This window comes from Hordeum vulgare, chromosome 1H (genome assembly GCF_904849725.1).
Source record: "Hordeum vulgare subsp. vulgare chromosome 1H, MorexV3_pseudomolecules_assembly, whole genome shotgun sequence".
Lineage (NCBI taxonomy): Eukaryota > Viridiplantae > Streptophyta > Magnoliopsida > Poales > Poaceae > Hordeum > Hordeum vulgare.
This window is the reverse complement of record NC_058518.1, coordinates 346521681-346547792: the sequence shown is the minus strand read 5'-3', so window position 1 is coordinate 346547792 and position 26112 is coordinate 346521681. Positions and strand designations below refer to the sequence as shown.

Below are 26112 nucleotides of genomic sequence, written 5' to 3'. Positions count from 1 at the left end.
ACCGAATTGGAGTTGGAGTCCTCCTCTCCTCTCTCGGCCTGTGCCCTAGGGGCTCCCTTGAGCCCCAAGGCTAGCCCCTCCCCTCCTCCTATATATACTCAAGGTTTTAGGGTTTTGGAGACACAACTTTGCCACGTGCTACTCAAACCTATACCTCGTAGTTCTTCTTCTAGATCGGTTTTCTGTGGAGCTCGGGCGGAGCCCTGCAGGAATAGATCATCACCATCACCGGCGCGTCGTCATGCTGCTGGAGAACTCATCTACTTCCCCATCTCTCTTGCTGGATCAAGAAGGCGGAGATCGTCATCGAGTTGTACATGTGCTGAACGCGGAGGTGTCGTCCGTTCGGTGCTAGATCGGGACGGATCATGGAACGACGGTGATTTGAATCACGAAGTTGTACCACTATATCAACCGCGTTTCTTAACGCTTCCCGCTGAGCGATCTACAAGGATATGTGGATCCGATCTCTCTCTCGTAGATGAACATCACCATGATAGGTCTTCGTGTGCGTAGGAAATTTTTTGTTTCCCATGCAACGTTACCCAACGCCCCCTTGTCGAAGGACGGACGCGGGAGAAAATTTATGGGTTGCCTTTAGAGTTGCCCTTAGGTAACCAATACCAGATTAGCATCGGGGCTCTGTTCGTGTTGTATGTTCTCTCACGGGCTATGTAGTGAAGCCAATTGTTGAAATATGAGGTGGACCTAGAACCCATCTAACAACTTCAGAAAATCTACAAGGGTTCATGTGGGTTATATGGCACTTGCGAAGTTTAGTACCACCTCGAAAGTTGGAGAGGTACCTCCTTATAAGGGATTCTTTTTCACGTCCTATTAGAGCTTGAGAAGAGAAGCAACCCTCGCACACTCCTCCTCCGCCGCCTGCCTCGCCACTACACGCCTCGTTACGACGTACCGCGGGTTGCGGGATTGAGACAGGTCGAGCTCATACCAACGCGTTTATTTTTGCCAACCAGGAACAAAGAGTCTGTAACAAATGTACCACGATTTGAGACGTCAGATCATAGGCTGTTGCCGACTTGAACGTGGGTCCAACCCACGTCTCTCCACGCGGACGCGTATATATATATATATATATATGTGAGGCATTGGCCAACCCTAACCGCCACGAGAACAGATCACATCTGCTCCACGTGCATTGTCCCTGTCGTTCCTTTGTTGATGCTGCCACCGGTGACTCCGTCCCGTTCATCGTGTACACGATTAATGGAAGAGCAGGCCTTCGAAACCCTACTTCTCCAGATCTTGTACGGGAGAGAAACCATTAGGTTTTTTGAGAAGCGATCCTATGTGACTGCTCGATGCTGTTTGTTCATGCACTCATGCCCACTTCATCGTCTACGTTCGCATCGTCTCTATCGTTACCATGCCCACCGACGTGGAACGTTCCACCGTCGAGAAGATTGCTGTTGATCAGAAGGCGCCGAGGAGGCAAATCTTTTGTCTCGATTTAAAAACAAAATACTAACATCGGGGGGCTAGTAGAGGAAAAACATGTACGTGCGCGCCGAGGTCGACCGCTCGGAAACATTTTCGTTGCCGCTCTCCCGCACCTATAGCTCTATCGATCTGGAATTCTGGATCTATAATTTCATTTTTGTACTTAATTAACTAAGCACTACCACTACCAACGAGCAGTCTAGCGCCCCGCGGGAATCACGGCGGTTTCCTTTCCTCTGCCCGTTCCTATCGGCTCGCTTTCAGCGCGTCCGGCGTGCACCAACGGCTAAAAACAACTTGTACACTGTGGAGAGAAGATAGCGCTTTCCCCACTTTCGTACTACTAGCATCAACGCTGAATTTCTGGCAAATCAAATCAACTTTCCAATCGAGGGCAAAACAAATCAACTTTTCAATCGAGGACATCCGGGACCTGAAAATGTTCCTGGCTCGTCCGTTTCAAACGTTTGTACAAGGTAAAAAAATATGTGAAGTGGAAGAAAGGGAATGCACCAAGAACTCACCAAACCCTACTAAAAACCTTTGTCCCAGCCAGAAAAGAAAATCGACGGCTGGTATTGGATCGACGGAGCACCAGACCAAAGCTAGCACCGCACAGTTCCGTGGAGGGAATTGGCTGCGGGGAGCCTTTTCCTGCCGTGGGAGTTGGAGACGAGGAAGTCCGGGGTGCGCTCGTAGCCGGAGAAGACCTCCTCCCAGATCTCGGCGAAGGCCCGGATGATGAGGTGGTGGTGGTGTGGCGAGTTGAGGGAGAGGAAACGGTGGAGGAGCTCCCGCAGGTCGGCGCCGCCCACGATCTCCTTCTCCACGATCATCTGCAGCATCGACCGCCGGAAGTCGGCGAGCGGGTCGGCTGACTCCTTCACCACCGCCACGCTCTCCTCCACCCTCCTGCCGCCACCCTCGCTGGTGGTGCGCCTGTGCCGCCTTCCGTCGTCGGCGGCTTCGCCCTGCAGGGAGCGGACGGTGCGCTCGAGCTCGGCGAGCTGCCGCAGGAGCGCGGCGACGCTGGGGGTGCTCCCCACGCTGGTGTCGGCCTCGTCCGTTGACGAGTGTGAGAACGAGGAGGACGCCGCCGCGGTGGATATCAACGACGCCGTCCTGCTGTTCCCTGCCCTCCTCGTCGCTGTGGTGGCGACCGTGGACATGGTGGTGGTAGCGGTGGTGGCGGTCGATGTGTTGGTGGGCGGCGTGGCCATAGGAGACTGCTTGTCGGAGCCGTCGGAGACGGAGACGGCCTTGGAACCGCCGCAGCCGCACATGAAGCCGCGGCCCTTCCTCGGGATGCGCAAGCCGCCGCCGGCGCCGCGGCGGCGTAGTATCATCGCCTTCATTGATCGATCGGGCCTTGTCTTTCTCCGTTCGGCTGGGAGGGTGCGGTGCGGGCGTGCACGGCGTGGAGGCTCGGCTCGTGGGACGAGCTGCTGGTGTGTACTGGAATGGAGAGAAAAATGAGCAAAAACCGTGGTTTATAACGAGGCAGCCGGCCGCCTTGCAAAGTCAAACGGCTATATTAGTTTTTGCGTGGAAGCAATCCGATGCTGGTGAAACGGTCAGACGAAAACTAAGCACAAGCTGATCTGCATTTAACCACGCACCGTACAACGCATCGATCATCTCTCTATAGACTACTATTATAAAAACTAAGTTGGAGATTGATTGTCCTATTATTTATTGACTTCCCAAATAAAATTATATTTCCTTTGATAAGCCAACATATGTTTACTAAAATATAAGTATTTAACAAATATATAAAATCCTAGAATTTATTTGGTCAGGTAAATCAGGGGCAGGATTTTACTTGATAAATACTTAGCTAAAGTGGTCGAATATTTGTACCCGTTACAACGGAGGAGCAATTATTCTAGTTATACTAGTATAGTGATGATATGTATAGACATTGTTATGTTGTCATTTACTACTATCTTTTAGCCGTATTTAATTTGCACCAATTTTGGGTAATGCTTGGTTGACTATAGTAAGGTTCAAATATTCATTCGCAAACATTCCATGTTCAAAATATCTTATTAGACATAATTCCTTCCATAAAGCTGAATTGTGGGTTTGGGGTTATCCTTGGTTGACTGTCATAAATATTGAATTGTAGAAGCATAAATTTCCATTTATCGAGCCGAGTCATAAAAGTAAAGAACAAATGAACTTCTTACCATGGTTGTATGCTTATCCGTCTCTTTTTCGTGTCAAGCGCACGGGTCACACATTTAAGGCCCTTCCTTGCTCAAAAATCCCTATGTTTTTATTTAGTCTACATATTAGCTTTGTTTAAAGTTAACCTTTATAAACTTTGATCAAGCTTTAGAAAATCATAACATATATACCACCTAAACAACGCCATTATTTATTATTCAATAGATTTTCGTATCATATGGATTCATTATTGTAAATGTTCATATTGGTTTCTGTAAAGTTGGTTAGGTTAATAAAGTTTGACTTAAATCAAAACTAATATGCGAAGTAAATAAAAATGAAGGAAGTACACAATAAACATGCAGGTAACAAAAGACACGAAATGTAAGTGTTGTTCAACTGGACAATTTTATCAAAGTCGATCAAATCGTAGTGTCGACCTGGAGTTAATTAAACATGATATTGTGCAAGGGTTGCACTAGATCATAGCCAAGCATCGGATCGAAATATACTTTGGACATGCACAGACATACACGACTTGTTCTGGTTGGAGGATGTGGAATGCAAGTGCTTGGAGAGATGCTTAACAATAAAATTGGTTTTTTTTGCTACTCACCTTTGTGATTATTAACATATTTGGTTGATTAGATAACATTGTTCATGAGGCGCTTAACTATATACTCAAGCTATTCAGTAATACAAAGGCAACACACACTTCTCTAGCTAGATTAAGTTTTTACGAACAAATTGGTCAACAATGTGTGGGAGTTGATATCATTGAATTCATATTGAAAATCCTGCACTTCTCATTAGAACCAATTTAGATAATTTACACATAGTTAGGCTAATCATTACTCAGTGTGAAATCAAGAAAAATGTATGTCTTATATTTCTAGGCGGAAGCATTTCGCAAGGTACTAATTAAATGTAATGTTTAAGGCCTGTCGCAATGCATGTATCATAGCAAGTACTAAAAGTGTTGGGTGCGCTTTGCTGCGCCATTGATTCAGTTGGATTTTCATAATTTTTCACTTGCTTTGTTTTAAAATATAAGGTGTATTTTTTTTGAAAAGCCAACCCTCTTTAAGTTTGACCAAATTTTTAGAGAAATATATTAATATCCTAATATCAAATTGGTGTTGTTAGATTCATCATTAAATGTATTTTTAAAGTTTATTCAATGGTATTATGGATGTTGATGTTTTTGGCTATGAACTTATTCAAAGTTAAAAATATTAATTTTTGAAAAACAAATACACCTTATATTTTAGAATAGGGGGAGTATTTGGTTTGGTGAGTGTGGGAGATGATTGATTGTGTTTTTCTTTTTCTTTCTATTGTTGTGTTTTGGTGGGCATTTGAGAGTGTGATTTTGTATAGTCTGCTAACCCATACTCATGTGAAAAATATATATATATATATATATATATATATATATATATATATATATATATATATGCATCAGTGTCTGCACTTACTATATTTATGGTACAATACCACATGTTGATGTTTCTTTTTCTTCTTGGTGGTGAGAGGGTGCGCGGGGTTGACACGTTGACCTGGTCAAAATCATGAATTAAACCCTCAATACCACAATCGAATGGAAAAACTCAAAAATTAAGGAGCATAGTAAATTAAAAGAATTGAATGAGAGAGATCCTTGACAAATTGGTACTTTTGTGGGGGCTTTGAAAAGTTGTTGACCTCAAAATCTGATGAACCAATTTGCAATTTTGAGATTCATTGATTGCGAGACCATAAATTAGGGAGCTTGGTATTAAAGTGCATAGTGAATTAAAAAAGAATGAGAAAGCTCCTTGAGAAATTGGTGACCCAGTCAAAATCAAAATTTCTTGTTCCAATTTGAAGACCTCGCTTGATTGTGAGGCCTTATAAAATAGGGAGCATAATGTATTTACGAAAAGGGTTGGGTGCACTTTGTTGCGTCGTTGGTGTTGTTCGGTTTCTTAGAAAACACTTTGTTTCAAAACATAAGCTATATTACCTTTTTGAATAAGTCAAAACTTTTAAGTTTCATCAAATTTATAGAGAAATATATCGAAATCCGTAATATCAACTCGGTATGATTAGATTCATCATGAAATAAATTTCCATACATCATGAAATAAATTGCGGATGTTGGTATTTTGGTTGTAAACTTGGCTAAAGTTAAAGAAATTTGACTTTTCAAAACAGAATGCCCCTTGTATTTGGAAACTGGTGGAATATTAAGTTTGGTGGTTAGGTGAGATGATGAAGTGTGTTCTACTTTTATTTATAATGCGGTGATTTAGTGGTTTTCGTGGTGTGATTCTGTGTTGCCCATAACCAACAAATATTTATGTGGGGAAATTTGTATGTCGGCGGCTGCATGTACTTTATTTGTACTACAATATGAGATGGTGCCGCTTATTAGTTTTTAGATGGTGGGGGGGGGGGATTGATATATTTTTATAGGTTGGTTGCTGCTGACTAATTAAAAAACATTGGCTCAGCCAAAATCATAAACCAAATCAAAAATTGAATACCTTAATTCAATGAAAGAGCTTCAAAATTAGGGGATACAGTGAATTAGAATAATATAAAAGGAGAGCTTGAGAAATTGTTGATGAGGCTAAATCAGGTGATTCAATTCTAAATTGAATACCTCAATTAATTGAGGCACCTTTCAAATTAGGAAGCATAGTGTACAACATAAATGAATTAAATGCGAGCTTTGAGAAATTCTTGATCCGAAATCCGATGATCCAATTCTAATTGAAGACCTTAACTGAATGTGGACTATTCAAATTAGGGAGCATAGCGTTATAGTGGATAGGAATATAGATATGCAATGTAAAGTTAGCATGTAGATGATGTAGCACCATAGTTAAATAAGAAAAAGAAGATATATGTGTTATGATATTGTATAATACCTTACCATGGAAGAAAAATTAATGTGAAATAGATATTTGTCACAACTTAATACCAAGATTTTACGTATAGATGAAGAAATAGTATGATGGCGCTAAGATACTAGGTTACGATACTATGCAACGGAAAGAGGGAGGCGATCTATGACACGTAGGTGCAGGGGCACAAACCATCACTCCTATTTTCCCCGTGGACTTTCAAATTTGAATCTATTATATTTTTGAACCAAAAGCCCAATCTATGTTTTATTTGCGTATTCGAGTTTCTTGTGATGTTTTTATTTTGACATAAAACCTCTTATGAATATGTTTTGAAAAGTTTATTAAACTTCACAAAGTCTCATCTACTAAAACTTGGTAGCAACAAATGATGAATCACTAAATTTTAGAAATTAAATTCAACTGTGCGGGGAATTGTGCGGAGTGGGACGAGGTTGCATATCGATCGTGTGGTAATCATGCGACCGACATGTCTGGATAGGCGCATGCCCATGCGAATTTCCGAACGAAATGGTAGTAACTAAAGTGGCGGCATGCATTATAATACTATCCACTGTGAGAGAGCTGAACAACTATAAAGAGAAGCTTTTATTGAACTGCATGTTCCCGTCCGACGTCCCTACCGCTCGATCGAGACTATTGCTCCGATCGGCTAGAACTGAAGTTTTGTTTTCTACTAGCACCCATACTAGTTTTTCCTTTTTTGTGATAAACATGCATGTTAATTTCTAACCGTGATATCAGCCCGCCACACAAAGTCGACATTTTTTAAAGTTGCATATCTATGCAACTTGCAACTTAATGGAGAAGTAAGTAAAATATCAGAGCTCTGAGGCGATCAAGGAGATGGGACAAGCTAGCCGAAAAATGCTAAGCTAGCTAGGCCCTAACTAATGGTTAACAATAAGAAAGTTATGAAAGTAATGGTCCTACACAGTAACACAATTTGTTATAATTTGATCTATGGGCCTACGAACCATGATGGGAGATGCCTTTTGGAAAGAAAGAAAAGAGAACTTCCTAGATGTTTTACGTCTACGTAGGATCGATAGATGGAGTGAGTAGTTTTTGTCTCATTGCATTAGCTGTTGACACATTTCCATCGCTCTAGGTAGGGTGTCAATAGGCCATTGAAAGGTGACGCCGTTGATTAAAATCAATAGTTCATTAAAGTATCTGAATTTTCTGTTTAACGTTGCATGAACAGGTAGATACCCTAAATATGCGGCAGATAAATGATGTGACGTGGTTGTGCATGCTTCTTATGTTTACATTTAATGGTATGCTGACAAGTATAGCTATCCCAGCATTTTCACGGAAGTGTGAAGAATTATAGGTTCAGACACGTACCGATGTGCATGTCTTTAAATTTGATCATCACATATTATTGTAGCAATTCTTCTGCACTTGACTTAATTTATCACATAATACCGTTGTTCATGTCTGAATATAATAGAGCGAATTTTTTGGATCAACTTCCTAATCCTGGCCCTCCATGCATATCTATGAATAACGTCACTCTCTGTTATTCGGGGATGACGCAGCTTACTTAATTGCGCACATAAATTAAGTTTGGATGTCAAATCTCAATGCATGCAATGCAACCACTGAAAAAATCGTACTATGAGGAGTATATATATTCCAGGGGACGTCTACTGGTGATAGTTTATGGTTCAAACCTGTTTTGTTTATCAGAAGAAAATGGTTAATTTGGAGGAGTTCACATACTTTACGTCTGGAAATGGTGTCCCACATCTAATCAAGTACTCCTAATACTCAAGTTGCATGGACCTGCCCACAAGTTAGCCAGCAAGCAACCAAAAAACACGAGGTGGAGGGGAGAATTATGTGCCGGCGATGATTACAAATGTCACCTAAAATGCGGATTACACCGCATAAACATATGAGGGTTAGCAAGCTAGCTCTACTTCTCCTCGCGGAAAGTAAGAATAAACTGGCTCTACCTTCACACGGGTGGTAGTACGTCTACTCGCTGCTTGGGCGTATGTATGGTACGTAGCGGATCGGCGAGCCGACGGAATGATTTGGTGTCCGACAGGATCCATCATTTGGTCGGTCCGGGGGATGTCTTTCTTCGCCGTTTGGACGGCGCGGGCAGCGCACGGCTGCCCCGCTTTTCCCCGCACGGACACTTTCCTCCTGACACAGGCTTTTTCTCGTGCGTGCATGCAGAGAGCTCCGTGAGAGTGAGACTGGCTGCCTCTCACGTCTCACCCTTTCCGGCCGTGCTCGAGTAAGCTGGCCGGCGGTGGTCTGGTCAGGGGCGTGTTTTGGTTACGTAAATCGATTTTGACTTTATTGCAAGTACTTTATATGGTCCTGGCTGAGAAAAATAGCATTTAAATCATCATCTGCATATTGTTTGGTTATGTGCATAGTTGTCATGTTTCTGGTACGGTGGAAACGAGGAACGGGAACGAAGGCTGAAAAAAATAGGGTACAACGGGGGCATATATCTTTAGAATGATTTTTCTAAAGCGGAAACGCGATCCAATCAATTCCGGTACGATGAATCCGGTATGGTACCATGGAACGAGGAACGTGAATCTTTACTAGCGGGGAGCAACTGACTGGGAGGGAGAGGGACCGAGGGAGTACTTATACAGGGAACTGGCTGGGCTGGGAGCAACTAGTTGTGTCGTCGATCCATAATACTAAAATAAATCATCTCCTTCCCAATGAAAAATTTATTAGCAGCCTTGGAGTAATTGGAGAGCAGAACTAGGAGTTATTTAGGAGAGTGGAAAAGGACAGGGCAGAGAGTAAAACGAGGAGTTCGTGATTGATATGGCTGACCTTTTGCTTACTCGATCGATTCAAGAACCAAGACTGTCGAGTCGCCGAAACTGAATCGACGATCCGGCTGCGGAAACGCCGAATCCGCTTTGAATCTTACCGAATCAACCCTCGTTCCCGAATCTAATTCTAGGTCGATGAATCCGGGTCGAGGGACGGCCCAGTGTTCCCCGTTTCCGGCTACTATGGTTACGTGTATATAGGTTAGCTGCATAAAAAAACTAAGTTTGGCTCGTTGTTAAGTGTACACCGGACACGATGTTTGGTGCAACCTGCATCAGATGTCCACCTCACTTGTTACTAGTGATGACATTACCATACATGATTTTAACAGTTTCATTCCTAGCTACGAAACAAATTACGGTCCATCCTAACTACTACAAATGACAATATACATTATTAAGAGTCATATGGGTGAATGAGGAAAATTTGTCATTTATCGTCTCCCTCTTCTTCTGTCGCTTCTTCCTCTTCTTCTGCTACTCTTGCTCTTCTTCTTTTTCTTCTTGAAATCTTTGTGTGACCTCTGTTATCCCGCATTGCATGTGTTCATTCTACCCTTTTGGTCTTCCATGATTCGTTGTCAAATGACTCCACACCATGGCCACCAAGGTCAACATCGTCACGCGTCACATCTTCCTCCTGAGGAACCAGTTCATCACAACCACATTGCAGGATCCAGTTATGCACAATGCAACGTGCAAGAACAAGCATAACCTCGATAGGGTAAGGGTGGAATGGCTTTTGATCCAAGATCTTCAACCTGTTCTTCAAAGCTCCAAATGTCCTCTCAATAGTTACTCTATGGCTGGAGTGTCTGAGATTGAACAACTCCTATGCAATCCTAGGATAGTTCCTACAAGAGAGCTCGTTCATTACCTAGTTTTCCTCAAGGGTGGAAGAACACCTGGCCGACAAGTATAGCCAACATCTCCTAGGTAGAACTTACCATCAGGAATGTTGATGACATCAAGACAACTCATGTTGTCACTCAGTATGTTAGCATTGTGTGTTGACCCTTCCCAACCAGCCATCACATATGTGAACTTCAGATCAAAGTCAACAACAACAAGCACATTTTGGCTTGTGTAGTACTTCCTCCCCATGTATGTTACATATTGTGACCTCGGCACTCTAGCAGTGTCATGAGTACCATCTATTGCCCCAATGCAATCTTGAAATGGCAATACAAGGTTGTGTTAGTGCTCACCTTGAACAGTCCAATCATATCAAGTCATGAATTACATACTGTTGGTTCTCACCTTGAAGTATGGATACCATATTGGGCTAGTGCGAATCTTGGTAGGAGTCCGACTGGTTGATGACTTGATCATCTCTCCTCTGAGCTCCCAACAACATAGAGCACTTGCTTGAAGTACCTTGAGATGGTCTTCATTGATCTTCTGAATATGTTGTGGATAACCATGAACCTTTGGTTATGGCTAACAACATGAAGGAACATGGCCACTTGCTATTTCACACTGGTGTGGATGCTATCTTCTAGCAGCCCCTCCTCCTGAAGGTCTGGAAAAGTCTGGCAAATGGTGCTCTTTTCATTCGAATCATCCACAGAGCCTCTCTGTCATTGAATTTGTAGTTGTAGTTCAGATTGAAGTTCCTCTCCTGCTCCCGCATAAGCATTAGACCATAAGTGATGACAGGTCTCTCAGCACGATGAACAACTCTCTTGTGCATGAACATGAGCCATGCCTGAATCACACCTATCGGTGTTGCTGCCTGAACTACTAGCCGCATCCGTGCGTCTATAACCTAGTCCACATCGAGGGAGCGTTGAGCAATGTGGAAATCGATCCTACACCTTGACTAATGACCTAACAACGTGCGTAACATAAGGGAGAGGGGTGTTGCTTACTGGCATCAGAGACAAGGACAACGAAGGGGGACATGGCCGAGTCAAGGATCACTAGACGGTGGCCAAATGGAAGGCTAGCAGCAACTGTTGCGATTGGATCTTCCGCCAGCACCGCCGCTTGCACATATTTGAGTTGCTGCAGCCGACGCTGGTGGTGAGGCTAGATGAAGGGTCTATCCCAGAGGTAGTTTTGACCAAGTAAATGGGGGGAGGGGTGAGGCTAGAGTTGGCACCGAGCCACCACTCCCGATTTCCATTTCCTGCCATCCCGAGTCGCTTTTGGCTTGGTCCCCCGCATGCGAGCTTGCACCGCAGTCAGCTGGCTGGCTAGAAATTGCCGATTCGACAGTTTCTAGCGATCCAGGTTGCGGGCGGCTTTAAGGATCATGCCACAAATTCTTCCTGCTACTTGTAAACTACGTTGGGGTTTTCCGAGAAGAGGAGGGGTGAATAAGTATAGTAGAGATAAATATTTTCCTTAGTGAGAACCTAGGTAATTTAACCAATAGGAGAATCAAGAAAACTCTCGTCGTGAGCACCTACACACACAAAACCAAACACTTGCACCCAACGCGGACAAGAGGGTTGTCAAGCCCCTTGAACTTGTTACTTTCAAGGATTAATTCTGATAGATAGATAATATAAATATCAAAGGTAAATAAATAAAAGTAAAAGTGCATAAAGGTATTTTTGGTTTTTAGCAACAGGATTAAGTAGACCCCAAGCCACAATTTTCTTTAGAGGCTTATCTCTCGAACATAGCACATGGTGGGTAAACAAATTACTATTGAGCAATTGAAAGAATAGCACATAGTTATAACATGGTTTTCACGGTAACAATTATGTGTATATAGGCATCACGTCCATAAACAAGTAGCTGAAACAATCTTGCATCTACTACTATTAATCCACTTCGAGAGTGCTTCTATACTTGCCTCTCTAGGTATTTTAAGTTCATAATAAACATAGTAATGCTTGGAGCGAGATGACATGATGTAGACAAAGTAAGACAATCAATATGTTCACACCACGTCGGTTTATCCTTATTATCAACAATACAAATATGTGTCTTGTACTTTTCTTTCACTAGGACATACAGTACCGAAAGATTGAACTCACTACAACACACCACTCCCACCGGAGTTAAATCAATCTAGTTGGCCAAACCAAATAGATAGTCCGAAGATAAAAAAGAAAGCTATGATAATCATGCATAATAGAATTCAGAGGATACTCAATTACTTTCAATGAATAATCTGATCATAAACCCACAATTCATCGGATCCCAACAAAGACACTCCAAAAGAGGCTTACATCGGATAGATCACCACGAGCATCATGACAAACATTGTATTGAAGATCATAGAGAGAGAAGAAGCCATCTAGGTACTAGGTATGGACCCGGAGGTCTGTGTTGGAGTACTCACACATCATCATGGAGGCAACAAGATTGATGTAGATGACCTTCATGATCGATTCCCCCTCAACTAGGGCACCGGAAAAGGTCTCTGGATGGGATCAGGACGGAACAAAGACTTACGACGGTGGAAAAATTGTTTGAGGTGGCTCCCTGATGCTTTTGGAATATTTCAGAATTTATAGAAGTGGAATTAGGTCAGGGGGACTTGCAAGGGGCCCACAAGCCTGTTTGGACACGAACTACCCCCCATGGAGCACCCTACAGGCTTGTCGCCACCTCGTGTGGCGGCTGGCCTCCTTACAAAGCTTCATGGTACCAAAACCTTCCAAAAAATCACCGAAAAGTTTCATCGTGTTTCTATTCTATTTGGTATTGATTTGCTACAGAAGTAAAAAACAAGAACTCGCACTAGGCACTCGGATGATAGGTTAGTTCCCAAAAATGATATAAAACAACATATTATTGCATATAAAGTACTCCCTCCATTTTTATATACAAGGCCACAAACCCATATTAGAGGTACCAATGCAAAAGTTAATGCCTTCTTGTTTGTCGTGTAAATTAATGTGTATTTTTCTCTCTCATGCTCATTAAGCCAATGATCTCAGTACCACATGCATGCAAGCGATAATTAATGTTCTCCTTTGTTAGTACTACGAGGCAAACACCATTAATATTGCATAGATTAGTGTTAGTGGCTTTGTATTTATGTAAAATGGTAATTTTGATAGTGGCCTTGTATACAAAATGGAGGGAGTATCCAATATTGATAATATAATGGCATGCAATAATAAGAAAATATTGATACGTTAGAGACGTATCAACATCCCCAAGCTTAATTCCTACTCGTCCTTGAGTAGGTAAATGATAAAAAATTATATTATGTGGCATGGTAACCAACATGTAATATCTTTTAGGTATGATCATTGAGAAACGATGAACTAATTGATATCAACATAATAATGTCCCTAAACATAAGAAGCGTAATCATTAATATTCAAAATATACGAGCCTTAAAGAATGTTATCCCTTACTCATTTTATCATATTATCATGGAATGACTCCGCCTTCACCGCATAAGTACAATCATGAGCACCACGGTGCCAAACTGGGCAGTTGAATCATACTTCTAACACGCTTCAGCATTTTCAACTCCATACAATACATGAGCTTGAACCATGGATATAGCATATGGGTGAAATAGATTATGGTGGTAGAGATCAAAGGAGTCAAAATTGGAAGGAAGTCTCACACCGACTAGGAGGACCAACGGGCTATGGATATGCCCATCAATAGATATCAATGCTAGGAGTACGGATTGCCATGCAACGGATGCACTAAATCTGTAAGTGTGTGAAAACTCAAATGAAGCTAAGTGGGTGTGCATCCAACTTGCGTGCTCATGAAGACCTCATGCATTTGAGGAAGCCCGTCATCGGAATATACAAGCCAAGTTCTATAACATGAAATTCCCACTAGCTTATGAAAGTGACAAGTTAGGAAACTCTTTATATGAAGAACATGGTGTTACTGCAACACAAGTGTGGTAAAAAGATAGTAGATATTGCCCCTTCTCTCTTTTCTCTCATTTTTTTCATGGTGGGCTTTTCCTTTTTTCGCCCCTCATCTTTTTTATTTATTTTCATTTTTCGTTCGAAGTCTCATGCTGACTTATGGGGAATCATAGTCTCCATAATCATTTCATCATTGGGACAATGCTCTAATAATGGCAATCATCAGACTTTTATTTACTTACAATTCAATCAAATAAACTATACAAAATGACTCATATGAATGCCTCTTGTAGTGTATCAGGATGTGCAATGATCTAGCATAACATGTAGATAATGATGAATGGTGATCAAGAAAAGAAATATGATGATCAACACATAAGTCATGTGAGAGAAAGGTGGAACTTGCATGTCAATATATCTCAGAATGGCTATGAAAATGCCATGATAGGTAGGTATGTTGGAAATATTCCCTAGAGGCAATAATATAGTTGTTAATATCATATTTCCTTGTTCTTGATAATTGTTCACTATCCATGCTAGACTTGTATTGACTCGAAACTTAAATACATGTGTGGATATATGAACAACACCGTGTCCCTAGTGAGCCTCTACTAGACTAGCTCATTGATCAAAGATGATTAACGTGTCATGACCATAGAGATGAATTGTCATTTGATAATGAGATAACATCATTAGGAGAATGATGTGATGGACAAGACCCAACCGCAAGCATAGCATTTGATCGTATCACTTTGTTTATTTCTACTTCTTTCTTCATGTCAAGTATCTGTTCCTAAGACCATGAGATCATGCAACTCCGTGACACCGAAGGAATGCCTTGTGTGCATCAAACGTCACTTCATAACTGGGTGATCATAAAGATGCTCTACAGTTATCTTTGAGAGTGTCTGTTGGGTTGGCATGGATCGAGACTGGGATTTTCTCACCCGTATGACAAAGAGGTACCTCTAGGCCTTCTAGGTAATACAACATCAGAAGAAGGTTGCAAGCAATGTGACCAAGGGGTTAGCTACAAGATCTTGTATTACGGAAGTAGTAATTAGACTTGCCGGTAACGAGATTGAACTAGGTATGAGATACCATCGATCGAATCTCAGGCAAGTAACATACCGATGGACAAAGGAAATTGTATATGGGATTGACTGAATCCTTGACATCATGGTTCAACTGATAAAGGTCTTCGTAGAATATGTAGGAACCGATATGGGCATCTAGGTCCCGCTCTTGGTTATTGACTGGAGAGGTGTATCGGTCATGTCTACATGATTCTCAAACCCGTAGCGTCCGCACGCTTAACGTTCAATGACGATATAGTATTTTTGGGATATGTATATTGGTGACCGAATGTTGTTTGGAGTCCCGATGAGATCCCCGATGTGACGATGAGCTCCGGAATGGTCTGGAGGTAAAGATTTATATATGGGAAGTTGGTATTTGGTTTTTGGAATTGTTTCATGCTTTACAGGTTTTTGTCGGGAATGTCGGGAGGGGTTTCGGGGGTCCGTCGGGGAGGTCCACCTACCCGAAGGGCCTAATGGGCTGAGAGAGGGGACGCACCATCCCTAGTGGGTTAGGTGCCACCCCTCCCAAGGGCTCATGCACCAAGGGTTGGTTAGAGGAAACCCTTAGGGGGCACCCCCTAACTTGGGGGCTACTCCTCCCCCTAGGCCCCCTCCATGGAGGAGGGGTTGAGGGCCGACGCCCCTCCCCCTGCTCCTATTAATAGAGGAGGGGTGGGAGGACTGTCACTCACCTCTTCTCCACCCCCTCACGTCTGCCCTTCTCCCTCCCTTTTTCTCGTCTGTCCTAGTTCTACCACGCTTGGCGAAGCCCTGCTGAAGTAGCTCCACCACCGCCGCCGCCATGCCGTCGTGCTATCAGAGATCCCATCTACTACTCATGTGTCACTCGCTGAATTGATGAGGCAGAGATGTCATCGAGCTGCACGTGTGCTGAACACGAAGGTGTCGTCCATTGGGCACTCGATCGGAACGGGCCACGATTGGATCGTGAAGATGTACAATTACATCAACCACATTTTTAACGCTTCTGCTTAACAGTCTACAAGAGTACGTAGACACACTCTCCTTCTCGTAAATATACATCTCCATGGATAGATCTTGCTCGTGCGTAGGAATTTTTTGTTTCCGATGCAACATTCCCATCAGTGGCATCGTGAGATAGGTATATGCGTAGATGATATGCACGGGTAAAACACAAAGAAGTTGTGGGCGTTGATGCTCACATTACTTACCTCCCATGTCTTATCTTGATTCGACGGTATTGTGGAATGAAGCGGCTCGGAGCAAGCTTAATTGTCCTTGCAGAAGAGACCAGTTCCCTCGTTTGACATGAAACTTGTTTTGCGTAAAGGTGGCTGGTGGTGTATGTCTCTCCCACTTTAGTTGAATCGGATTCGATAAAAGGGATCCTTTTAGAAGGTTAAAAGGCATCTTTATTATCATCGTTGTGGCTTTGCGTAGGTAAGAATGGTTCTTGCTAGTTGCCCATAACATGCACGTAAAACTTGCAACAACAACGTAGAGGTTGTATAACTTGTTTTCGTATGGTATGTTGTGATTTGATATGGCCAAGACGTGATTTTATATATGTGATATATGAGTTGATCATGTTTTGTAGTAGTTATCATGACTTGCATGTCGATGAGTATGGCAACTCGCAAGAACCATAGGGTTGTCTTTAATTTATCTGTACCATTTGCTTTACTTTATCACTATGAGTTAGCAATAGGTATGGAAGCAAGATTGGGCACAACAACCAAATAATTATATGATGATGTAGATCATGGTGTCATGCGAGTGATGGTGGAGATCATGTCGGTGCTTTGAAGATGCTGATCGAAAGCACAAGATGATCACGGGCATGTCATGCCACTTATTTGATTTGCTTGTGATATTTATCTTTTATGCACCTTATTTTGCTCAGGACAAGGTAGCATTATTATATGATCCCTCACTTAATTTCAATATAAAATGTGTTCTCCCCAAGTATGCACCATTGAGAAAGCTCATCTTTTTGAAGCACCTCATGATGATTGGGTGTGATAAACTCTCCGTTCACATATAGCGGGTGTAAGACAGTTTTGCACATGCAGAATACTTGCATTAAACTGGACGAGCCTAGCTTGTACAGACATGGCCTCGGAACACAGGAGACCAAAAAGGCAAACATGAGTCATATAATAGATATGATCAACATGGAGATGTTCACCATCGAAATCACCTCATTTCACATTATGATCGGACTTTGGTTGGTAAACTTGGATGATGTCACACTTAGACAACCTCAGGGATGTTGATTTGAGTGAGATTTCTTTAGCAATATGTTTAATTGAGCTAATTATCATGAACTTAGTCTAAAATTGTCTTTGCGAACAATGTTGTAGATCAATGGTTGGCGCAGCAGCTCCCTCATAGGCTCATTTTGCATCATGAATTACTATTGATATTTGTGTTGATCGTGTCCATTATCCATTATTATCGTACAATTCTTATGCCTTTTGTCTCTGAATATGCAAGGTACATCTCTGAGAAGGAAATATCTGGAAACTAGAATTCTCGACTCGGAAACCGAGAAAAGGGTAGAAAAATCAACTTGTTCCGAAGGACCTAAAACTTTACGAAGATTTTTCTCGAATATTTAATAATTTCCGTGAGAAAATATACCGGAGAAGGGCCACGAGCTGGGCACAAGCCATTAGGGTGCGGTCCCCCTGGTCGCCTTGTGATGGCTTATGGGGGCCCAGCTAGCCTTTTAGCAACCATCTTATCCTATATGCCGTGTTACGATATGAAGCGCCGCCGTCTCAAAGCGGAAACCTAGGCACATGCCCTTTTGCTCTCCGGCAAAGAGATTCTCTCGGGGGAATTCTCCTCTAGGAGGGGGAAATCGAAGCCATCATCATCACGAATGCTTTCTCCTTCATGGGAGGACCATTTCATCAGTATCTTCACTAGCACCATCTCATTTCCATCCCTTGTTCGTCAAGTGTGTTCAATCTTTGTCTCAAAAGCTCAGATGGTACATGTGGGTTGCTAGTAGTGTTGATTACATCTTATAGTTGATGCTTGTTGGATTACTTGGTGAAAGACATTATGTTTAGATCCTTAATTTTTATTATTACACCTTTGATCTTGAACATGTTGATGTTGTGTGAGTAGTAATTATTATTCCTGAGGACATGGGATGAGTCTTATTTTCAGTAATCATGTAAAGTTGGTATTTGTTCGATATTTTGATGATATGGATGTTGTTACTTCTCTTAGTGGTGTGATGTGAACATCGACTACATGACACTTCACCATGTTATGGGCCTAAGGGAAGTCATTTTGGAGTATAAATTGGATGATGGGTTGCGAGAGTGACAGAAGCTTAAACCCCAGTTTATGCGTTGCTACATAAGGGGCTGATTTGGATCCACATGTTTCATGCTATGGTTAGATTATTCTTAATTATTCTTTCATAGTCGTGGATGCTTGCGACAGGGGGTAATCATAAGTAGGTTGTTAGTTCAAGTAATAAAAGCACCTTCACTGGTCCACCCACAAATCAAATCATCGAAGTAGCGAACACGAGTCAACTTAATATGATGAACATGACTAGACAGAAATCCCCATGTGTCCTCGGGGGAGCTTGTTTTATATAAGAGAACTTTTAGGCCTTTCCTTTTCTATAAAAAGGATTGGGATATCTTTGTGCACCTTTTCTACTATTGTTACTTGTCACTTGTTACGAAATATCTTGCTACAAAACAATCTATCACCGTTACTTACAACACTTGTAGAGAATTCCTTGCTGAAAACTACTTATCATTTCCTTCTGCTCCTCATTGGGTTCGACACTCTTACTTATTGAAAGGACTAAGATTGATCCCCTATACTTGTGGGTCATCAAGACTCTTTTTTGGTGCCATTTCCGGGGAGTGAAGCACCTTTGGTAAGTGGAAATTGGTAAGGAAACATTTTCAATACATGCTGAAATTTACCGTTGCTTGTCACTATGAACAGTCACCCTTTGAGTGGCTTGTTTGGGACATCTTCGCCTCGAACAGAAGTTGAAGAAATTGTTCCTCAACTTGTTGAACCTACTGAAAATACTTATTATGAGATTCCTTCTGGTATGGTAGAGAAACTGCTAGCTAATCCATATAAGGGTTCAACTCATCCTGATTACCATTTGATATATGTCAATGAGATTTGTGGATTGTTTAAGCTTTTAGGTTTACCAGGAGACAAAGTTAAGAAGAAAGTTTTCTCTTTATCTTTGGAGGGAAAAGCACTAATGTGGTGCATTCTATTGTGCGATATTGGATCATGAGATTGTAATCGCTTGAAGTTGGAATTTCATCAGAAGTTTTATCCTATGCATCTAATCATGGGATCGGAATTTTATTTATAATTGTTGGCCTTGTGACGGAGAAAGCATCGCTCAAGCTTGGGGGAGGCTTAAATCTATGATGCACACCTGCACCAACCACGAGCTCTCAAAGGAATTGATTACAAAGAATTTTCATGCTCGGCTTTCTCATGATGATCAAACATTACTTGATGCTTGTGATGTCGGTTCCTATATGAAGTAGACTATTGCATTCAGGTGGGATCTTCTAGAAAAGTTTAAACGCAACGCTGAAGATTGGGAACTTTATGAAGGTAAAGAGTAAGGTATAAAGCTTAATTTCGATTGTGTCAAATATTTTATGGAAACTTCTCCTTTTCATGAGTTTAGCAACAAATATGGCCTTGACACTAAGATAATGGCTTCTTTCTGTGAAACATTTGCTACGTATATTGACCTGCCTAAGGAAAAGTGGTTCAAATATCATACCCCAATGAAAAATTACGCAAGGAACCTGTTAGAGTTAAGAAGGTAGAAATAATTGTTAACCATGTTGATCCAATTGTTCCTACTACTTACATTGAGAAACCTCCTTTCACTGTTAGGATTAAACAACATGCTAAAGGTACAATAGTGGTTAATAAGAATTATGTTAGAACACCTACACCTTTGAAACAAATAAATGTTGAGCCTAATGTAGTTATAGTTAAAGATCTCCTAGTTGATAATATTGATGGGTAGGTTATTTACCTTTGTGATGAAGCTGCTAGAATTGCAAAACCTGTTAGAAACTAACGAGATGAACTAGATAAAAACAAACCGGTGGTAGGCACACCTGTCATCTCAGTTAAGATTGGAGATCATTGCTATTATGGATTGTGTGATGTTGGTTCTAGCATTAGTGCTATACCCTTTACATTATATCAAGAAATTATGCATGATATAACACCCTCTGAAATTGAACATATTGATGTTACTATTAAGCTTGCAAACCATGATACTATTTCCCCACTCGGGATTGTTAGAGATGTTGAAGTGTTGTGCGAAAAGATCAAGTACCCCACTTATTTCTTAGTACTTAGTTCGAAACAAGACAACTTTTGTCCCATCATATTTGGTAGACCATTCTTGTAACGGTTAATGCTGAAATTAATTGTGCTACTGAGAAGGTTAAAGTGAGATTTGGTGATATTTCTCATGACTTTAACTTCTCTAAATTTGGAAAGCACCCACATGAAAAAGAATTACCTAGTAAGGATGAAAAAATTGGTCTTGCTTCTATTGTCGTACCTCCTTAAGATCCACTAGAAAAATATGTGCTAGAACTTGAGAATGATATGCATTTGAATGAAAGAAATGAAATAGATAGGATACTCCTTGATCAACAACCTATCCTTAAGCACAGTTTTCCAATTGAAATTTTAGGTGATCCTCGTCCACCCAAGGGAGATCCCGTATTTGAGCTTAAGGCTTTACCTGACACTTTAAAATATGCTTATCTTGATGAAAAGAAGATATATCATGTTATTATTAGTACTAAAATTTCAAAACATGAAGAAAGGAGATTATTCAAAACTTGAAAAAAGCACATGGCTTCTATTGAATATACCCTTGATGATCTTAAAGGCAGAAGCCCCACTCTTTGTCAGCAAAAGATTAATATGGAACCTAATGTTAAACTTCTGGACCATCAACACCATCTCAACCCTAAAATGAAAGAGGTGGTAAGAATTGAAATACTAAAACTTCTGGAAGAAGGTATAATCTACCCTATTGCTGATAGTAGATGGGTAAGTCATGTTCATTGTGTTCCTAAGAAAGGTGGTATAACTATTGTTCCTAATGATAAAAATGAACTTATTCCACAAAGGATAGTAACTAGTTATAGGATGGTAATTGATTTCAGGAAATTGATTAAGGGTACTAGAAAAGATCATTACCCCTTGCCTTTTATTGATCACATGTTAGAAATATTATCTAAGCACACACTTTTTCTTTCTTGATGGTTACTCTAGATTCTCTCAAATACCTATGTCAAAAGAGGACCAAGAGAAAACTACCTTTACTTTTCGCTTTGGAACTTGTGCTTATAGGTGTATGCCTTTTGGTCTATGAAATGCACATGCTACCTTTCAAAGATGTATGGCTGCTATATTCTCTGAGTTTTGTGAAAAGATTATTGAGGTCTTCAAGGATGATTTTTCCATTTATGGGATTTCCTTTAATGATTGCTTGAGAAATCTTGACCGAGTTTTGCAGAGATGTGAAGAAACTAATGTTGTCTTGAATTGGGAGAAGTGACACTTTATGGTGAATGAAGGTATAGTGCTTGGGCATAAAATTTCTGAATGTGGTATTGAAGTGGATAAGGCCAAAGTTTATGCAATAGAGAAAATGCCTTGCCCAAGAGATATCAAAGGTATTAGAAGTTTCCTTGGTCATGCTGGTTTCTATAGGTGTTTCATTAAAGATTTTCCGAAAGATTTCTAGGCCATTAACTAATCTTCTCCAAAAGGATATTCCTTTTGTTTTTGATGATGATTGTGTAGAAGCCTTTGAAATACTTCAGAAAGCCTTAATTTATTTACCTATTGTTCAACCACCACCTGAGTGGAACCTACCATTTGAAATTATATGTGATGCAAGTGATTATGTTGTTGGTGTTGTTCTAGGGCAAATAGTAGACAAGAAATTGAATGTTATTCATTATGCTAGTAAGACCCTAGACACTGCTCAAAGAAAGTATGCTACTACTAAAAAGGAATTTCTAGCAATTGTGTTTGCATGTGATAAGTTTAGACCTTACATTGTTGATTCTAAAGTTACTATTCACACTAATCAAGCTGCTATTAAGTACCTTATGGAAAATAAAGATGCTAAACCTAGACTTACTAGATGGGTGTTACTACTCCAAAAATTTGAATTGCATATCGTTGATAAGAAGGGGTTGATAACCGTGTAGGAGATAATTTGTCTAGGATGGAAAGTGTTCTTGATGACCCACTGCATTTTGATGATAATTTTTCTTATGAGCAACTTGTTGTTATAAACACTTCATGTAGTACTCCTTGGTATGCGGATTATGCCAATTACATTGTTGCTAAATATATTCCACCAAGTTTCATCTATCAACAAAAGAAAAAATTATTCTATGATTTACGACATTACTTTTGGGATGACCCACATCTTTATAAAGAAGGAGTAGATGGTGTTATTACGCTTTGTATACCTAAGCATGAGCAGGCACAAATTCGAAAGAAGTGTCATTCCGAGTCCTGCAGAGGACATCATGCTGGTGACAGAACTGCACACAAGGTATTACAATCTAGTTTCTATTGGCCTACTTTTTTTAAATATGCTCAAAAGTATGTCCTTTCTTGTGATGAATGCCAAAGAGCAGGTAATATTGGTAAAGAGGAGGTAATATTGGTAAACATCGGGAAATGCCTATGAACTATTCACTTGCTATTGAACCATTTTGTGTGGGGTTTAAACTTTATGGGACCTTTTCCTCCCTCGAATAGATATAATCATATTCTAGTTGTTGTTGATTACGTTACTAAATGGGTAGAAGCCATTCCAACTAGTAGTGCTGATCATAATACTTGTATTAAAATGCTTAAAGATATTATCTTTCCGAGGTTTGGTGTCCTAGATATTTAATGACTGATGGTGGTTAACATTTTATTCATGGTGGTTTCCGTAAACTACTAGCTAAGTATGATGTTAACCATAGAATTGCATCACCTTATCATCCTCGGTCTAGTGTTAAAGTTGAACTAAGAAATCATGAAGTAAAATTAATTTTGCAAAAGTCTGTTAATAGGTCCATGGGTATGTCCCCAAATAAAATGGTCTTTGGAAAAGCTTGTCATTTACCTCTTGATTTAGAATATAAAGCTTATTAGGAAATTAAAGAACATAATTATGATTTTAAACTTGTGAGTGAGAAAAGGTTACTTGATATTAGCTCACTAGATGAATGGAGGACACAAGCTTATGAAAATGCTAAGTTGTTTTAGGAAAATGTTAAAAGATAGCTTGACAAAAGAATTCAAAAACGAGAATTCAATGTAGGAGACTTAGTGCTTTTTTACAATTCTCATTTTACATTTTTTTGGAGGGAAACTCCTCTCCAAATGGAAAGGACCATATGTTGTTGAGGAGGTTTTTGCTCCGGTGCTATAAAAATCAATAATTTCAAAGGTAAAAATTCAAGAGTGGTGAATGGGCAAAGAATCAAGAATTATATATGAGGTACACCCATTAACAAGGAAACTAATGTCATTCAAGTCATAACACGGAAGGAACACATAAATGAAGTCTTCCGGAACACTCGAGAAACCTGGAAAAGGGGCAGGTACATGGTACAGTAAGTAAATCGACTCCAAATATTCCAAAAAAATAATTTTTACTCGTTTTGGTATTTTAGAAAAAATACAAAAATAAAACAGAGTCATCGGGACCCATGGGGGAGGTACAAGCTAATAAGGCGCCCCCCTGGCCGCATCGTGATAGCTTGTGGGGCCCATGTGTTCCTCCCGGACTCCGAATTCTTCCCGAGCACGTATTCTTACGTGGAAAAAAATCATTATATATACTCTCGGGTGTTTTGACCACTGCATCGCGAGATTTTCCTCTGTTCTTGTTTTGAGCTGTTTTCGGACAGATTTAGATCGCCATGACTTCACCAAGCCCTTCCAAGGACAATTTCTTTGAGAAGGTCATCAACCCCTACCTCCCGGAGGTCATGAAGCACTATCAATCCATTGATATGCATGAGGGGGTGCTTCAAATCCGGTATGTTCAAGGTCCCAAGAAGGAGGGAAGCGAGAAGGCCAAGCTTGCAGCGGTGGAATAGGAGATCTTCATGTGCCAAGGGATGGTGGAGTATGGTGTGAGTGCTAACCACACCATGGTCACGGATTTCATTCGGGAAAACAAGCCGGACACCAAGAGAGTGGGGAAGATTCTCTCTAAGCTTCAAGATCGGATCGGTCCCCTCCAAAATCAAGTCTATGAACTCCAAGGTCAAAACTGTGAGTATGAATCTAGGTTTCGAAGGATGAGCTTCACTGCTAGTTTCAGGGTTCCCGAGACAAAATTTTCTTTCTATGACGGGGAGTCTACACAATGTAGTATTGAGGACACTCCTGCTACACCACCACCATCACCCAAGGAGGATGCTTGAGTACTTGGGTACGGGAACCACCCTTAGCTTGTTCCAAGCTTGGGGGAGTTGCCCCGGTATCATATCACCATCACTTCCATCATTACTATCTATTTTAGTTTGATCCTTAGTTGTTTCGTGATTGAGAGAAATAAATTTTAGATTTGCTTTGCTTAGGATTTTTGCTTTGAGTTCCTTCTATCCTTGTAATCAAGTATGCGAGATATATAATAAAGATTAGTTGAGTTTTTGTGGTCTACCCGTCGGCACCCATAGTCATAGCATGACAATTAAAAGAAATATAGAGATCATATGCTCATCCCATAAGAAGTAATGACATCACACAAAAAAGGTATAAGTGATAAAAGTTGTTGATAGTAAACAAACATAGTATTAATCATTGTTGCAATCTAAGCAAGATTATGATAGAGGAGATGAGACTCGTATATAAATATAATATCCTAGACATATTTTATGATTTTGAGCTTCATCAAATATTATATAATGATCAAGTGTTGATGTTGGACATGGAAGACATCGTAATGATCATGGTTGTTTATATTCTCAAAGAAGATATATTCTTGGATCCTTCAACATGTAATGCTTGCCTTATATCCTTTGCTTGCCCAAAAATTCCGCACCAAGTAGAGATACTACTTGTGCATCCATAACCCTAAAACCCAGTTTCTTGCCAAGAGAGTCCACAATATCTACGTATGGATTGAATAAGATCCTTCAAGTAAGCTGCGGTGCATCAAGCAATGAAAATTGCTCCTAAATATTTATGATTTTTTTATTGCAAGGGAACACAAGGTTTGTACGATCTTTTCATGCCAAAGGAATAAAAGCAACGGAGTGCATAATAAAGTTTCCTATCATAAGGGGCAATATAAAGTGATGTTCCCTTGCATTAAGAGTTCGCACATCCAACAAATTAAAGGCGCATGACAACCTCTGCTTCCTTGTGTGAAGGTCCTATCTTTTACTTTCGGGAGTTTAACTCTATGCTTGAGTCATTAAAGTTTGTTCCTCTTCCAACCTAATAATTCTATAGTGGCAAACATCATATGTTGAGGAAAGATTCAGATTTATATATCTAAGCGGATGTAGATGATCATGATTTATTATTGTTGACATTATCCTTGAGATAAATAAGTTGGGTGGCAAATCATTTAAGCCCCTATCTTCCTATGTGTCCTACAGAAACATGATATCCAAAAATATGCCTTGAGTGAGCAATCATAGAATATTAACTGATAGTTGAGTATGTGAACTTGCCAAAAATAAAGCTCTTAGATAGACTCTCGTGTGGATTATGATGAATTATGATTGCCCTAATGACAGAGAACATAGTTTGTTGATTTTCAATAAAGTGTATGCTTCATACTCCAAGAGTT

General features: G+C 40.6%; 1 protein-coding gene across 1 annotated transcript; it reads right to left on the bottom strand.

Moving 5' to 3' along the window:
* Positions 1-1824: 1824 nt before the first annotated feature.
* On the bottom strand, positions 1825-3086 carry LOC123410797 (transcription repressor OFP8-like). Its single transcript, XM_045103742.1, has one exon. It carries the CDS (start codon positions 2817-2819, stop codon positions 2070-2072), a length of 750 nt encoding a protein of 249 aa, XP_044959677.1. The 5' UTR covers positions 2820-3086; the 3' UTR covers positions 1825-2069.
* Between the last annotated feature and the right edge of the window lie 23026 nt (positions 3087-26112).

Coding starts and splice junctions, on each gene's coding strand:
- LOC123410797 (XM_045103742.1), bottom strand. CDS start 2,819: ATGAAGGCGATGATACTACGCCGCCGCGGCGCCGGCGGCGGCTTGCGC.